The 18,648-nt window shown below is 38.8% G+C and overlaps 1 protein-coding gene across 2 annotated transcripts in view; it reads left to right on the top strand.

Annotated features, from left to right (window-relative positions):
* Positions 1-18,648, top strand: part of MYPN (myopalladin) — a 75,030-nt gene that overhangs the window by 8,014 nt on the left and 48,368 nt on the right. Inside the window, exons 2-4 of one of the 2 annotated variants that reach the window (XM_060286128.1) lie at positions 591-1,493; positions 15,284-15,459; positions 18,565-18,616. In XM_060286128.1, the coding sequence (XP_060142111.1) occupies positions 592-1,493; positions 15,284-15,459; positions 18,565-18,616 (1,130 nt within the window). In that variant the 5' untranslated portion in view covers position 591. Of the gene's footprint in view, positions 1-585; positions 1,494-15,283; positions 15,460-18,564; positions 18,617-18,648 lie in introns of those variants that run through there. The other variant, XM_030862366.2, reaches the window with a different exon arrangement.

The following is an 18,648-nucleotide window of genomic DNA, read 5'->3' as shown; positions in this document are numbered from 1 at the left end:
AGCTAAATCATTATAGTTTTCAAGAGCACACTGAGCCTAAAATCAACACTGAATTTAAACAACTTGTCTCTAGTCATAAAATAAAAGCACTATTTATTTTCATGAGCTAGATCAAGTTTATATTTTCAGTAACTAGATGAGATTATATTGTCAACATCTTTTAATTTCTGTTATTTTATTACATTCAGGGTAAGGGGGAGAGGATGGAGAGAAAACTTTCCGTGTATGAAAGCACTTTAAAACTAAAAACCCTTTACAGATATTATCAAAATTATGTTTAGAAACTATATTTAATATCTCTATAGTTATAGCATAGCTTTCAAAATTGAACTTGTATTTAAAGAATTTAATAAAGTGATAATCACCATGCTTTTATTTCCAATTTCAGGGAAACCTCATTCAGTTCCTCTCCATTTTACAATATGAGAATAATCATCTTTAAGTCTTTAAATTTTGTGAAAGTATCAAAACTAGGCAATTTTTACTTTCAGATTTAAGTTCTTAAGCATCTATCATGCTGTAATAAACATAGACTTGTTATTCTGTAGAAATGATCCAAACTTTTTGTTATTATTGTTATTTTGTGACAGCATGCAAGACGACAGCCTAGAAGCTTCTACTTCCATATCTCAGCTTCTAAGAGAGAGCTATTTAGCTGAAACTAGACATCAGGGAAACAATGAGAGGAGTCGAGCAGAGCCTTCCTCCAACTCTTTCCATTTTGGCAATCCTTCTGGAGCTGCTGAAGGTGGAGGAGGCCAAGATGACCTTCCAGATCTTTCAGCCTTTCTGAGCCAAGAAGAATTAGATGAAAGTGTCAATCTGGCAAGACTGGCCATCAATCACGACCCTTTGGAGAAAGCAGATGAAGCCCATGCTAGAAGATGTTTTTCTTCTGATCAGATGAAACACTCACCTAAATCAAGTTTGGACCCTAACTTCTGCCAGGATAACTCTCGAAGTCCTACCAACTCTAAAGAGAGCCTCCAGGAGGCAAAAAGGCCACAGTATAGTTCTGAAACCCAGTCCAAAAAAGTATTCTTAAATAAGGCTGCCGATTTCATTGAAGAGCTGTCATCCCTTTTCAAAGCCCACAGCTCCAAAAGGATTAGACCTCGTGCCTGCAAAAACCACAAGAATAAACTGGAATCTCAAAGCAAAGTTATGCAGGAAAACAGCTCCAGTTTCTCAGATCTACCAGAAGGAAGAGAAAGATCTTCTGTTCCCATCCCTATCCCTGCAGATACCAGGGATAATGAAGTGAACCATGCCCTTGAACAGCAGGAAGCCAAGAGGCGCGAAGCTGAGCAGGCTGCCAGTGAGGCAGATGGGGGAGACACCACCCCAGGGTCTTCTCCTTCGTCTTTGTACTATGAAGAACCTCTGGGGCAACCTCCCCGGTTCACTCAAAAGTTACGGAGCAGAGAAGTTCCAGAAGGAACCAGAGTACAGTTGGATTGCATAGTGGTAGGAATTCCACCACCTGAAGTAAGGTAAAAATGTCCCATTAGTAATGTTTGGTAATTACTTTCCATCTACTGTGATCCTCCTCATTTTATCTTTCACGTATGTGGTTTCAAAAATTATATACTTTGAGTCAGAGTTTAAAGCAACACTGAAGTGTAATATTAGACATACATTCAATTTACCATTTTCTAGTCATCACATTTTTTAAAAATAAAAAGAGCTGGGTGAAATTAATTTTTAAAAATATATAATTTAACCAATATATTAAAAATATTACCATTTCAACATGTAATCAATATAAAAATTATTAGTAGGATATTTTACATTCCTTTTGTCACCGGGGCTTCAAAACTCAAGGTGAATTCTGCACTTAACAGCACATCTCAGTTTGGATGTTAAATTTTCCTAGGAGATACTTAATGTGCATTTAGATTTCAAAAAAATGTAGTTGAAAAAGTAGACTGTAAGACCCAAGTTGTTCCAAACATACTTAAAAGTTCTGTAAGAACTGAATTGAGTATCGGCTTTTACATTTAAATTAATTAAAATTGAACACAATTAAAAATTCAGTTCCTCAGATGCACTGGCCACATTTCAAGTGCCCAATACCACATGTGGCTAATGAACAAGCATTAGCACAGATCTACAGCCTGTAGCTTAAAAAACAAAGTATTTATGACCTATACTTAATGAATACCTGTGGTATTTTTTTAATTAAAAAGAAACCAAATAATAAAGTCTGATAGAATAAAGGTAGAATAAGGCTGTGACAAAGATCAACTTAAAGATTTATTTTACATGTATTGTATTTATTATATAATTTTTGATATCCACTTAATGAGCACTCTTCTCCCTAATGCCAAAGTCTTTCCCTAATATGACTGATGAGTAGAAGGGATATTCATCTTTTATGTGTCTACCATCAGCTTTTCTGTGAAGTAAGTAAAGCTAAGCTTCAAGGCTCTTCATGTGCACAGGCTGCATCTAATTTTGTGTTCTAATTTTATATTTTTTTAAGAGGTCTTTACACTTTTATGAGCTTCAGGCCCCACAAAATCTGGATCCAGCCTTAACCCCCAGGGTGACATTTGCTACCTCTTGTATTATAATGTAATAGTATATGAATAATGTGCTGGAAATATATTACTTTTATAGAGAATTACTGGTATTTAGAGTCCTATAAGAGTTACTTTGCCTCCCTAACCACCTAATTACTACTAGAATACTATTTAACATTTATTCTAGTTATGTAAGCAGGGCCTCATCTTCTCTTTGCAAAATATTCATATTATAGGGTAATAATAGCACTAGTATTAATAATATCTTTAATTATGTATTCCTATTGATTAAAGGGATTTTAGTATAAAAACATATTCATATATTGAATTGTGCTTTTCAGAGTCAACATAAGGCAATATTAAATATTATTTCTACAATGGCGTATACATTTTACTATTTAGTTATCCAACTGGCCTCCTTGAGGGCAGGGGTTCTATTGTTTTACCTTTGGATCTTGAGCACCAAGCATGGCTTCTAGCCTGTAGTAGTTATGCATAATATAGTAGTCACTAAGTTAGGAGTAAACTAATGCATAAAGAAACAGGAAAACAAGAAACTCAACTTAGATTTAAATCAGGAGTGATACAGTTGCACTAAGATGTGGCAAAGGGTTGGAACTGCACGACACAGGGCAGTGTTTACCCTTCTACTCTGTGCAAGCCTGATGACACTCCCTGGAACTCTGGTCAGTAATGTTGGCAAGAAGTCATCATAGCACTACGATGTATACCACTCAGTGGCATCTGGTCAGTCTAAGTAAGCTGGTAAGCACTCAAGTTACGGCACACATACAACTTACTTAGATTAATCCTATCCATTCCACTAGTTTCTGGTCATAGACTGGACTCTTTCAAAAAAATTAGACCAGATCATTCAAGACTCATCCTCCCCATTCTCGACCATGACAATCTCAGATACAAAAAAGACTTCAGTGCTCCCGTGAGAAAAATTACCCAGGAAGAATTACAAAATACCCATTCCTTGAAAACCAAAGTAACCTGGTGGTCACTCAGAAACCATTTAGTCAACCAATTAAATATTTACAAATTTAAAAGTGAAAGAAATATACACAACTTCCATGTAGCAATACTAGTTTTTACCTGGAGAGCATTTCTTCAGTGATAGAATTCATGCCTGTATCCCAACCACTGTTTTGGTGGCAGGAAATTAATATGTACTCACTATTTTCTGAATTTCATGACAGTAATCATATTAAGAAAAAACTTAGGGTTTTCCAAATAGACTATTAGCTGTCATTATTTTCCTAAGTACAGAACTTATATAACTCTAATCACAAAGCAAATATGTATTGAGCTTTTGCTCTAAACTCAGCACTGTGACCAGTGCAATGACAGAGACAGTATAAATGTGTCCCTGCTCTCAAGGAACTTGCAATCCAGTTAAAGAAATCATCCTAACTCTACTCTGTAATGACCTACATGGGAAAAGAATCTAAAAAAGAGTGGATATATGTACAAGTGATTCACTTTGCTATACAGGAAAAACTAACACAACATTGTAAATCAACTATACGCCAATAAAAAAAATAATGATAACAAAAAGAAATCATCCTAATTTTTATAGGACAACCGTAAGACTATCAGACTTCAGAGAAGGGCTGGAGGACTAGAAAGGTCAAAGGAGACTTCAGAGACATAAGGGGATTTTAGTTGAACCTTGAAGAGTAAGAAGAAGTTAGGTAGAAATTTAACTCATTTATGCATTCAACAAATACCTACTGAGTTACTAAAGTGACTCATTGATGGTACAAAACAATTGGGAGCTATTGGAGGTCAGGGACCTTGTTTTGAAACCAAGTCTAAAACTCTTCTAAGAGGGCAGCTCACAGTCTAATAGAGGAATCAGACAGACATATAACCAAAACATTGCAATACTGTGTAATAAGGGCTGTAACAGAAGTATGAATAGGATGCAATGGCAGCTCAAAGGAAGATGTGATATTTTGCCTGAAGTGCAGGATGAAGGAAACATTAATGCTGGAGGTGCCACTTTAGTTGAGAAAACTAAGGGTGGAAGAGGAAAGCAAGGGGAAAGGCCTAGAGACGAATGTTTCCAGGGAACTGCAAGTACTTGGCTATGTGACGAACATGGGATAACAGGTGAGGAAAGATGAGAGAAAAGACAGAAGAGGTAGGCAGAGGGACAGGTCCTTTTAGGCCAGGTCAATTCAACATGTTTACATAAGTACAGATGCTGGAATAGTAATAATATCTTTAGATGACAGTGAGAAGACTGAACTAACTGGAAAACAGTGGAGCCAGATGATTTCGAAAAGCCTTGAAAGCAAAGTAGAATAGTTCAGAAGTGGTTTCAAAAGCAAGTGGAAAACATTTAAGGTTGTGTATAAGGACATACTAAGATGAAAGGGAGAATTTAAGTAGTCTGGAAGAATGAGTTAGACCCCAAAAGAATGGAGCCATGAGGCCACTTAGGAAGCTGTGAAGGGTATTCCAGGCATCAGATGCTCTGATCAGACCAGGGTAGGGGTAGTGCAAAAGCAGAGAAAAGACGTGAGAGAGCAATATTTAGAATAAAAGAAACCAAGCCGAACTTGGTGACCGACTAGATAGGAAGGATGAGTTTGAAGCTGGGTACCTGAGAGGACTCTGGGGTCACTGTCAAGGTCTGAGAAACTGGAGGTGGATGATTTGAGTCTGAGGAGATGGAGGGACCATATCCAGTAGACAGTCAAAATGCAGGATTGAAGGTCAAATGAGAGGGTAGTGGAACTGGAGACATTCCAAGGAATGCCCTGGACACTGGGAAATTTGGACACAGTATCTCTGGCATTACAAAGGGACTATAAATACAGGTAACACTTGGAACTAACTTCTAGCTGTGCTAGACTGGGCCAGGGTTTTCCAACCTTCTTTTGGCAGTAATTCCTCCTCCCGTTTTTCTCCCCACAGTAAATCTGTTACATGACCCCAATACATAGTTCACACACACATGCACTTTTTTTTCTTTTTTTAAAAAAATTTTTATTGGAGTATAGTTGCTTTACAATACTGTGTTAGTTACTGCTGTATAGCAACACACACACACTTTTTAAAGATAGAATTAGTGCTTCTGGGATTGAAGAGAGTTGGGGTGGAGGGGGGCATGCAGTCCTACCTTTTTGCTCACCACGGAAATTCCTAAAGCAACTCCATAGAACCCAGACGCACAGATTTTGATTTGGAGAACGTCTTTAAAAATGCGTTAAAATAATGAGACACTTTGGTTTGCCATAAAGGAAAACACAGTCAAAAAGAAAGGTATCCTTTTTGCTATTTTTGCAAGAAAATGTAATACATATACCTGGCAACTGAAGTCTAACCTTGTATGTGTGTGCCTCTTTGTGTCCTCAGTATTCTACCCATGTTTTTATAACCCTAGTTTAGCAAACTGAAGAATCCTTTTTGCCTATATTTGTTGATTTCCAAGTTGACTGGGAAGAAATTATTTTGTTTTGTAAGGGTAGGATCCTATATCATTAAAGCTAGCTGTTTTGAAAGCTTGTTAATCTTGAACATAGCTTCATCGGAGGAGCTGAAATACATTCATGCGTTACCCACAGATGAAAGAGTCTGCAGGAATTCACAGCAAATGGCCATGATCCCTTTTTGTATCCTGACTCAAAATTCTTTTCCCAGGAATGTACAGCTGGGTCACACTGAGTATGTTTGCTTGTACATAACGCTCTGAAGCAGCAAAAATTTACCTTTTATAGATGCTGATATCTGCTTTGGCTATTAAGTTTTTGCTATTGCTACTTCTGGACATTTGCCTGTAAGTGGCATGCTGAGGGAATAAATTAGCTGTAAAGACAAAGGATGCTTGGGAATTCCCTGGCGGTCCAGTGGTTAGGACTCCACGTTTGCACTGTCAAGGGCTCCCGCTAAGATCTCAGAAGCCGTGTGGCGTGACCAAAAAAAAAAAAAAAAAAAAGACAAAGGATGTTTTAAATGATATAGGGAAATTTTAAAATATTATAAATAATTATATATGATATGTAATGTAAAATATTATGTAAACATTTTAAAACATTACCTTATTTAGGGGCATTTTCTTCTACCTTCTGAGAAAATCTATATACCTTCATTTACTCATTCATGCAACAAATATTAAGTGTTTATTATGTGCCATGTACTGTTCCAGGCAATAGGATTAAAGCAGCGAACAAGGAAAATTCCCTGCCTTCATGGATCTTAGAATCTAGAAAAGAACACAGACAAAAATTCCAGTGATTATGTAATTACAATTGTGATAAATGTTATAAAGGAGGGTGCATAAAGCAAAGGGACCAAACCTGTGAATGGGTTGGGGAAGGTTTTCCTAAAAAGTGGTATTTAAGCTGAGACATAAAAGATGACTAGGAGTTAGGCCAGCAAAGCGGAATTTAGGGAAGAGTGTTGCAGGGTGAGGGAATAACAAATTTGAGGCAGTGAGACAAATGGTTAACTTTAAGGAACTGAAGGAACTGATGTCACCAGAACATAAAGAGTGAGGAGGAAATGGTTTGGGATAAGTTCAGAGAGGGAGGACAGAGTCTGGATTTCAAGAGCCTCCCAGAACAAGCTACTCAAAGTGGGTCCCTGGACCAGCAGGTCAGCATCACCTGGAGCCTTGATGGATATGCAAATTTGCAGGGTCTACCTTGGACCTACTGAATTAGGATCTCTAGAGCGCAGGCCCAGACATCGGTGCTTTAAAAAGTGCCGTTTGTTTCTGTGCTGAGGACTTCTGCAATCTCTACAGAGACCTCATCGCCCGGGGGGCTGGCCCCTTGCTCTGCTCCTTGACCTGAAGGTTGTAATCTCTACTTCACGTTCTAGCACCTGCTCCTCAGTCCCTACTCCAACAGTACACCCCTCACAGCCTCTTTCTGTTGGTGTCACTCACCCTAGCAGGTGGTTCTTTGAGTTAGATCTGTTTTGAGATAGAAAACCAAGCTAATGTCTGTGGTGTCCACTTGGCCCATGGGAAAACCCACATCTTTGCCCTCACAAACTTTGGAAATGTTGGCGGTTTCCAACGCAGCCCTCTCTTCTTGCTCTTCCCTCTTGGACAATGCTAAATATCCTTTCACCTTAAAAGTTTTTGAGGCGGGCTTCCCTGGTGGCGCAGTGGTTGAGAGTCCGCCTGCCGATGCAGGGGACATGGGTTCGTGCCCCGGTCTGGGAAGATCCCACATGCCGCGGAGCGGCTGGGCCCATGAGCCATGGCCGCTGAGCCTGCGCGTCCGGAGCCTGTGCTCCGCAACGGGAGAGGCCACAACAGTGAGAGGCCCGCGTACCGCAAAAAAAAAAAAAAAGTTTTTGAGGCAAGAGCTGGGTAAAGCCTCTGTACCACCACCAACTCCAGAGGCTACAAGTCCAGATCTCCAAGGGATTCTGTAGAAGTCCCTGTCACTTGCCTACTAACCTTCTCTATTCAATCTCTCAACCTCCTTATCTATACTCCCAAAGTGGAAAAGGATCACCAGACGGAATTTTCTGAATTGTTTTACGAGTGCATTTTGAACAGATACTGAAGAATATCTACAATATGGATATATTATAAGAATAATAGCACAGATACCTGTGTGCCCACCTTACTATCATTTTTAAATCTACTGTCTTCCTGATCCTGTCCCTTCCTCCCTGCTCAGAGGTAACCACTAGCCCAAATCTTGTTTTTTCTTTAAATTTTCAACAGTTTTTCTTCATAATTTTACAACGTATCCTTATGTCCTTAAACAATATTGGTACAGAAGTATTTACAGGTGAAACGACACAAAGTCCTATATTTACATTAACATAAGTCAAGGTGGGGAAAAGTGGAAGGTATAAAAGAAACACATCTGCCGTTTGTTGAAGCTCAGTGATGCGTGCGTGGGGGTTCATAATACAGCCTCTCTACTTTGTGTACATTTGTAAGTTTCCATAATAAAGAGTTAAAAAAATTTTTTTAATTTTACTGTTGTAAAATGCTTAAGTAAGTGGAATCATAATGTACGTATTCTTCTGCTACTTGCATTTTTTTCTCTAAAAAGTATACCCGTGATGCTGCGTGTAACTCTCATTCATTCACTTTCGTTGCTACATAGTATTTTACTGTAAGGTGAGAGAATTGTATCACTGATGTACATTTGGGTTGTTTTCAGTTATTTTCCTAATAGGAACAATGGTATTATAAATGTTCTAGCATAGTCTCCTGGTGCACGAGTATGTCTAGGCATGGAATTGCTGGCAGAGTATGTACAACTTCAACTTTATAATAACACCAGATTATTTTCCAAAGGAATTGTTTCAATTTACATTCCGACCAACATTACATAAGTGTTCTGGTTGTTCTACATTGTAATATGGATATTATCAGACATTTTAATTTTTGCAAATCTGATAGGTATGAAGGCTTCTTGTTGTGATTTTCATTTTCACAAATCTCAACTAAGGAGGTTGAGATATTTTTAAATAGGTTTATTGATCATTTAGGGTTCATTTTCTATGAGGGGTCTGTTTACATCTTTCACTAGTTTTTCTATCAGTTTGTTCTTTTCTTATTGATTTGTAAGAATTTTAAAAATATGATTAGGAAACTAATCATTTGACATTGTGTGTTATGAAAATATTCTCTCCCCATCTGATTTTTCTTTATGGTATATTTTGATAATTAGATATTTTTAACTTTAGTATCAAATTAACTGAAGTTTCCTTTACGGTTTTGGTTTTTATAGTTTGAGTCTAGTGTACCAAGAATTTTCCACCTGGAAGAACTCAATAAATGTTAATAAAAGTTAAAGCATAGACATAACCATCCCACCTGTAACCCCACACTCCTATGAGTGAAATATAGCCATTGGACATGAAAACTTAAGTTCGTTAACTCAGTAGTGGTCAAACAGGACATACAAAACACTGAATTGTGTTACAAAATCCAACATAACTTTGAGTCCTGTAAGAAAATGTCTACTATTATATACTCCAGTTGCACTTTCTATATGAAGAGTCATTCTCATGCATGGAGAGAGCTGAAGATGTCAATAAATAAATAAACTACCTTTTGGCTATTTCAGAGGGCTTACATTCTTTACTTAAGAAATCAGGCATCTAGTCCCCAAGCCTTCTTGAAAAATGAAAATGAAACAGACTAGAGGCTGTAATAATCTTAATTTGAATTCATTCACTTAACAGTCATACAACAAACATTTTTTGGAATGGCTATGTCGTGCCATACGCTGTGCTAGGAACCAGATAAACAAGTGGTAAACCAAACAAAAATGATAATCTCTGCCCTGTGGTGTTTATTGTCCAGTAAGGGAGAGAGATCTTAAACAAATAAACCTATAAGTAAACATATAATTATAAGTGATATGTAGGTTATGTGAAGTAAACAAACAGGGTATTAGGAGAGGGAGTAGTAGGAGGTGGGACAGGGACATTGGAAAGGCTGGGTCAGGGTTAACCGAAAGCTCTGAGTAATCATTCTTTTAATGAGCATTATTACTGGTGAGCCACAATAACACATTCAAATTATGTTTAGGAGTTGTTAATGTGCTAAAACAATGAGTCATAATATTTAGCCACACCATATTTTAGACAAAATAGTAACCTAAGAGCAGAATGGTGATATGTAGCTTAAAAGTCCAGTTAAATCTGAAAAATGTGTCTCTTCAGTGTCTTCATTCCCAGGCTTGGTAGCTAGCCAAATCAGCAGGTCTGGCAAGCTGTCCTTAGTGCATTAAAGATGGAGCCTTCTTTATCATTTGGACTTGTCCCATTTCCCTAGATCACTGACTCATTTCTGCTGAACCATGAATCATGTCTGGCATCCAGTGCCATTCTGTAAGTGTCATGGAGCTCTGGAGTTCTAAAAACATGCATCTGGGCAGGGTACTTCTATGAAAGCATTCCCTAACGTGGATAGACGTCTGAGGAGAGCATGTTTCCTCCTTCCCCTCAAAAGTCTTCAGAGTAGCTGGGTAAATTTTCATTTCTTTTCAGAAGGCAGCCTGACTGGTGCATTATTTCTCAGTGGGTCATGGTGTTAAAGTAAGAGTGACAGTGGTTACTAGCTGTCCTTTGGAGCTGGCTGAAGCCATCCTAGCCATCTGAGTAAGGACAAAAATGTTTCTGACAGAGAGTTTGGGCATTTGAATCACTCCACTTATCGCCTCCAGCTGTCCAATTGCTCAGAGATGTTTCCACTCTCATTTTGGTAAAGAAGAGAAATGTTATCCAAAGAAATGAGATAAGCTTATAGTGTTTATATAAGGGAAGGTGTTTGTTTGTTTTGAAATATTTATATTTGTCTTATCAAATTAATACAGGTACATTGCTTAACAAGTCAAATAATATTAAAAAACGGATCATTTTCAACTATTTTTGCAGTTTCCTATTTATTCACCTCTAGATTTCTAAATTATATGCCAGTGGTTCTCAAACTTTTTGTTCTCAGGACCCTTTTACAGTCTAAAAAATTATTGAGACGCAAAAGAGGTTCTGTCTATGTGAATTATATCTATAATTATCATATTAGAAATTAAAACTGAGGAACTTTTTAAATAGTTGCTTACTTATTTTAAAATAACAGTGATAAACATGCTCATATAATTTTATGAAAAGTAACTGTATTTTCCCCAAAAAATATTTGAGTGAGAAGAGTGACATTGTTTCATGTTTTCTGCAAACCTCGTTAATGTCTGGCGTAATAGAAGACAGCTAGATTGTCCTATCTACTTCTGCACTTGGTTTGCTGTGATATGTTGTCTGGGTTGCAGTTAACTTTAAAAATCTGGCATTGTACAGATATGTAGCTGGAAGCAGGAGGAATACTTTAATAGCCCTTGCAGATAATGTGGCTATTCTGATTTGATACTACATGAAAATTCAACTGCAGTAGTTTCTTAAAGGTTAGTTGCAATGTGAAATCTGAAACCACACCAATGAACTTTTGTACCCTGCTGTACTAAAACCCTCTGTCTGTCTTGAACTTTGAACGGATAACATCACGTATTGGTCATTTGGAAAATGAGTAATGTAGATCTTCCAAATGTTGACACATTTTATTATATAATATTTAGAAACTCATATATGTTAATATCATGGATTTCATTAAAAATCTCTTTAAGTATTAGGAAGCCCTAAACTCACTATGGGAGATACAAGTTTTCCAAAACTCTAATTTTTCCTTGAAAGCTCAAATTTTTTCATTGGCAACAAATAGGATCAGTTATTTTTACTTGAAACAACAGGCTTACTTCCTTCATTTTTGAGAAAACGTCTGCCAGATACCCAAATCTGAATAACCATAATTTGTCAGCTGTTCTTGCAAGTTAAGATACTGCCTCATGCATTAAGTGCCTAGTTCAACTTAAAAAGCCACACAAGTGCTCTTCTGTATTCAGGAGAAATGCCTCATGCTACTTCCCATTTCGCCACCCAGAACGTTAAAAAGATGTGGACTCGAGGTTGAGATGCAATAAATGTAATGATTTTTACTGCTTCATTGAGGACATTTTTAAGTGAACCTGGCTTTTTTTTTTTTAACTGCAAGTGTGGTGGTGAAGAACCCAATGACCACTACTCAGTCTTATGCTGCTGAAGCACCAGTAATTTTACCCACTGTGGCTTTTGCACCATCAGTGTAAATGTTAACACAGTGAAAAGGCAAATAATATCTTAGTATTATAGGAAAATAGTTTAGTCTTCACAGAAAGTGAAAGGGAAGAGAACCACTGTAATATGCTTATAAACCACTATTGCTTGGTATGCTGATGCTATTTTCTCTTTACTTCCTGTTCCAGAAGATGGTGGTTTAGCACCCCTTCACTAAACCAGAACCTCCATTGTTCCTTCCTTCATTGCCTCAGTATAATCATAGCACACTCTTCTTTTAAAAAATTTAATGTTTAACTTCTTGTTACTATGTAAGTATTATTTTCTGCCAAGCCCAATAGGGAAAAATGACTGCTTCCTTGCTTGTATAACTTTTAATTTTCACCTGGAGTTGATGACTGTCTCGTTTTTTATATGCTTAGCTCTGTGGTCCTAAGACAATTCATCTCAGTTTTCCAATATATTTGTAAAACATTTCCTAAATACTCTGTTCCACACAGTTAAGCCGCCAGGCCCATCTATTCTTTACCCTTCTTCCTCTTGCTCCAATATGGAGCAGCTGCTCACACAGCCAACAACTCAGCCTTCAGCCTGGGGCATCTCCTAACTGCTCAGAAGAGAGGATGCAACCTGCTGGGGGAATCTAAATGTTCATTTTCTAAACCTGCAATCAGTGACCCTATTTTAAGCTCTGTATCTCCCTCCTCCATTGTCAGTGTGTTTCCACACCCCCAAACTTGTATCTCTAAATCCTGAAACTTGCTGGGGTTTTGCTGCACAAATTGCTTTCTTTCACTGACATCCCCAAGTAGGCACTTAGTTTTCAGATTTTTCAACTCTCCTCGCTTCTCATTCTGCTTTCCAACCTTCCAAAAGTGTTTGAGGTCTCAGGTCTGCTGTTATCTCCCTTCCCATTCTTTTGGACCTTGTGCTTTTATCCCTTTAAAAACCTCCTTTATTCTCATTTTAGGGTCATTTCCAGCAGAGAGTAAAGATAAACACATGTTTTTCTGGACATTCACTATTTGTATTTACAACTACCTTGCTCTGAGGGTTTGTTCATACAAGCTCCATGCGGTCCTGCTGAGATTCATGCTTTGGAAGATTTAGAAACCCATGTCAGCAGCTGCATGTACTGCTGCTGCCACAACAGATCAAACAATGGCAGAGAATTTGATGAAGCAAATAAAATACTTATGAAATATTAACTATCAATTCTTTCCATCATTTGGTCTTTCAACAAATCCAACACAATTTTTCTGCATACCTACTATGTGCCAGGATGCTGCTGTAAGTGTGGGATTATATTGGTAAGACTGACAAGGTCCTCTCGTGGAGTTTATAATATAGTAGGGGGAGCAAATAATAACAAAGTCAGCAAGCATATAAGATAATTTCAGATAATAATAAGTGCTATGAAGATAACACAAGAGGATAATGTGAGAGTGTCTGAGGATAAAGAAGCTACATTAGGAAGAGGTTCAGGGACGGCCTCTCCGAGGAGGTGACATTTGAACTGAGGCCTGACTGATGAGAAGGGCCTATTTTTATAAAGACTGGGGGACAAGGATTTCAGGAAGTACAAAAATCCTAACATGGAGAGTAGCTTAATGTGTTCACAGAATAGAAAGAAGACCAATGTTGTTGCAACACAGTAAAGGGAGAATGATGGGAGAAGGGATCCAGCAGTCAGAGCTGGGAGGCAGGTTTGAATGTTATCCCAAGTAGAGGTGATAATTGAAACTAAGGGATGAGGTAATGGCTAAAGGAGAAAGTGTACAGAAAACTGGACTAGGCAGTGTGGATGCTGCATGAGCTTGTAAGCCACCGTCCCTACCTTCAAAGAACTTACAATTTAGTGAAATTGGTGAGACAAGACAGATTCCCCAAATAGAGGATTATAAAAGACAGTATAAGGGAGACAGGCTCAGTGCTTTGCAATGACCTAGAGGGAGGGGATGTGGGGACATGTGTATGCATATGGCTCATTCGCTTTGTTGTGCAACAGAAACTAACATGGTATTGTGAAGCAATTCTACTCCAAGAAAGAGCTATTAAAAAAAAGACAGTATATAATCAAGCCTTGCATGACACAGTATAGTTTAAAAAGAAAAAGGTAAACAATCATTGAGAATTGATGGTAAAAGGTGCTGTGCGTAGGAGGTGATACCTGAGCCAAACTGATGGATGAGTTATATTTGCAGTAGCTGAAAGGTGAGGAAGAGAATCTCAGCTAGAGAGAAACACATGAGCAGAGGCTCGAATGTAGGGGTGAATATGACATACTTATGGAACAGCAGAGAAAAGCTTAACTCTTGGGAAGCCATTGAATAGGTGAGTTTCCTTAAATGTGCTTTAGAATCTTGCTTTATAAATGGTGGGAGGGAGGGGTTCAAGCACTGAGTGGTTAGATCTCAAATTACAATAAAGATTAACGATTGCCAGGACTCCTTAATTTTTGACATTGAATAATGGTAACGTCTCCACCTAATTTCTTTTTAATATGATGTTGATTAATAATTATTACTTTAAAAATGAAAACAATTATAAAAAGGGGTACACTGAGACACCTCACCCCATCTGTCTTCATCCATCTTGTTTCCCCTCACCCCAATAGGAAGCCACTTTGATTTTCATTCCATTCTTCCCAGTTTTCCTTATGCATATGCAAACAACACGACTCTATCTTATTTCCTGCCCCGTTTTAGTTTCCTAGGGCTACTATAACAAAGTACCACAAACTTGATGGCTTACACAACAGAAATTTACTGTCTCACACTTCTGGAGGCTAGGAGTCCAGAATCAAAGTATCAGCAGGGCTGTGCTCCCTCTGAAATTCTGAGAAGGCTCCTTCCTTGTCTTTTCTAGCTTCTGGTGGTGGCGTTCCTTGGCATTCATTGGCTTGTGGCTGCATCACTTCAATTTCTTCTTTCAGTTGTATCATTCTTAATAGGAGCCACTTGCTAATTTCCTGAAAAAAGTGTCACTGTGAATCCTGCCATTCCTTCTCATTGTTACAACCAAATTACACCATAATAATGGATTGTTTAATGTTCTGACTCTAAGTTTGCCACAGTTTTCTTCTCAGGGAATATCTGAAGCCATTTATGTTATTAATTCTCACATTTCAGTCATGCCAATGTTCTTCCTTGCAGGTGGTACTGTGAAGGCAAGGAGCTTGAAAATTCCCCAGACGTTCACATCATCCAGGCAGGAAAACTGCACTCACTGACCATTGCTGAAGCCTTTGAAGAGGACACAGGACGCTATTCCTGCTTTGCTTCTAACATCTATGGGACAGATTCAACTTCTGCTGAGATTTACATAGAAGGTAAAGCAAAATACTCTTGGAGCATGGCACTTACAGTAAGATATATAGTTATAATAAATAAGTATTTATTGAGGGCCTGCTCTACCACACACTCTTCAGTGGGGATAACAGCATTGAGCCAAACAGACAAAAATCCCTACGTTCGTGGATAGATGGCATTTACATTGTAATAGGAGAGACAGAAAATAAATGAGATAAATAAAATATATAATATGTTAGGTACATGAAATGATTCTGATCATCAGTTTCAATGTGTGTGTGTCTCATGGGGGAGGCGGTTCCCACACCAGCAACAAGCAATTCTTCACGGCACCAATTTGGTTTCCTACAGTTTAACTCAATTCTGACCCATCTACCTGGAGATGGGTGTCAGATCCAACAAGTTAAGGGCTCAGTCCCACAAGACTGCTCACCCCCACCCCCTTCAGATGCCAATCACACGCAGTAGGTGGACAGGTTACCCACAACTTCTGTCTGACTTGGCTACAAATTGGAGGTTCTCACAAACCCCTCTTCAGGTTCAATTAATTTGCTAGGGTCGTTCACAGAACTCAGGGAAACACTTAATTATTTTTACCGGTTTACTACAGGGTGTGATAAAGGATATAGATGAACAGTCAGATGAAGAGATACAGAGGGCGAGGTGGGAGGGTCCTGAGCACAGGAGCTCTGTCCCCGTGGAGTTGGGGTGCGTCACCCTCCCAGTGTGCTTACGTTCACCAACCTAGAAGCTCTCCAAACCCCATACTATTAGAATTTTATGGAGGTGTCCTCACACAGGCATGATCAACTATTAACTCCATTTCCTGCCCTTCTAACCTTTCTGGAGTATGAGGTGTGGGGCTGAAAATTCCAAGCGTCAAAATTATGGCTTGGTTTTCGGGTGACCAGCCCGCACCCAGGAGCCATCCCGAGTCACCTCATTAGAACAAAGGACGCTTCCAGTGCTCTCATCACTTAGGAATTTATTAGAGTTTTAGGAGCCCTGTGTCAGGGACCTGGTCAAAGACAAGTATTAGAACAAGAGATACTCCTAAGTGCTCATCACTTAGGGAATAATAAGGCTTTTAGAAGCTCTGTGCCAGGAACCAGGGGCAGAGACCAAAATATATGTTTTCTGTTATCTTACAGCATATATGAGCATATGAAAGAAATAGAAAGCAAGGAAAAGGGATAGGAAGTATGTGTATGTATATATGTGGCGTGTGTGTTTGCATGCATGTGTGTGTGTGTGTGTGTGTGTACAGGCGGATGTACAAGACCTCACTCACCAGGTGACATATAAATGAAGACCTGAAGGAACTGAGGGAGTGAGCCACAAAGATAGATATTCAAGGGAAAAACATTCTAGGCAGAGAAATCAGTAAGTGCAGTGGCCCAGAAGAGGGAGTGTGTCTGTCTTAGGGGACGGAGATGAGCAGTTGAGGTCAGAAGTTCAAGATGGGGTGAAGGTGAGAGGAAGCAGGTGAGCAGATCATGTAGGTCCTCACGGGTCACTGCAAGGACCTGGCTTTTACTCTGAAGGAGATGGGAAGCTCTGGAGGATTCTAGGCAGAGATGTGACATGATCGGACTTAGTTTTTAACAGGGCCACTCTGGCTCCTGGTTGAAAATATACCAAAAGGAGCAGAAGCAGGGAGACCATTTGGGAGCCTTGGAAAGGCATTTATATCAGGACCAAAATTAGATGACTAATTTTAGGGAACAAATCAATTTATTTACCTGTATATTGACCTCAGTTTTTGTATTTATTTATTTATTTATGGCTAAGTTGGGTTTTTGTTGCTGCGAGTGGGCTTTCTCTAGTTGTGGCGAGCGGGGGCTACTCTTTGTTGCGGTGCGCGGGCTTCTCATTGCAGTGGCTTCTCTTGTTGCGGAGCATGGGCTCTAGGCACACGGGCTTCAGTAGTTGTGGCACGTGGGCTCTAGAGCACAGGCTCAGTAGTTGTGGCGCACGGGCTTAGTTGCTCTGCGGCATGTGGGATTATTCCACACTAGGGCTCAAACCTGTGTCCCCTGCATTGGCAGGTGGATTCTTAACCACTGCACCACCAGAGAAGCCCTGGGAGCCATTCTTTGGTACTTTTATCATCTCTAATACCTTATGTATGCCTTGCTTTTAGCACTTAAATATTGTATTATTATGGTATAAAGGCGGGAACTGTCTCATTCTTCTTTATATCTCCAACACCTTATATAGTACCAAGTACATAGTGGTTATTTAATAAACTTTTATTGAATAGATGATTGAATAATGATAATAACAATGAATAATATATGAATAGAAGTGTGTTACATGTTCTCATCCTCAAATATTTGGAGTACAATAAATACCTCCAGATTTAGCTGTGTGATATCTTCCTGGAATTCACTATCTTGAGAAGCAAAGCCAGGATCAAAGCTCTGCTAACAGTGCTGAGATTGGATTGCTGATTTTTAAAAATTTGTAGTAACAGAGCTTCAAACACCCCCACTCCCAAGATGAAATGTGACTTGTTAATATTAGGACTGGATGGAAGAGCATCCACCTACACCTACAACGTTTGGAATCTAATGTAATCCCTTCTTTTATTTAATCTATGTAGGCCAAGAGCAAGAGGATTTATGGACACCACAGAATGTCTGCAAAGACTGCTCTGTTAGTCTAAAGGCATCAGCAGGTGTTTTATATACAAGAACACGTGGAATTTGGACCAGTTAATTTGAACTCTGTCACTAACTAGCCATGTGACCTGAGCAAGTACTTCAACTACTAAGGGTCTAGTTCCTCATCTGTAAACTACGTGTTAGTTTAGGTAATCACTGAGATTATTTCTAGGTCTAAAATTCTATAGGTCTTCAAATGCCTAGGAACCAGTTTAAGAAATTTTTTTTTAGGGGTCTTCCCTGGTGGCACAGTGGTTAGGACTCTGCACTCCCAATGCAGGGGGCCTGGGTTCGATCCCTGGTCAGGGAACTAGATCCCACATGCATGCCGCAAGAGTTCACATGCCACAACTAAGGAGCCCACGAGCCGCAACTAAAACCCAGCACAACCAAATAAAAATAAATAAATACATTAAAAAATTTTTTTTTAAATTACATGTCTTATTTTTATTTTTCCAGGGGTTTCTTCTTCTGACTCAGAAGGGGACCCTAACAAGGACGAAATGAATCGGTAATTCCAATTTTCTATCTTATTTAGCATGC

Source organism: Globicephala melas, chromosome 16 (assembly GCF_963455315.2).
Source record: "Globicephala melas chromosome 16, mGloMel1.2, whole genome shotgun sequence".
Taxonomy (NCBI): domain Eukaryota; kingdom Metazoa; phylum Chordata; class Mammalia; order Artiodactyla; family Delphinidae; genus Globicephala; species Globicephala melas.
This window is presented reverse-complemented; position numbering and strand designations above follow the sequence as displayed.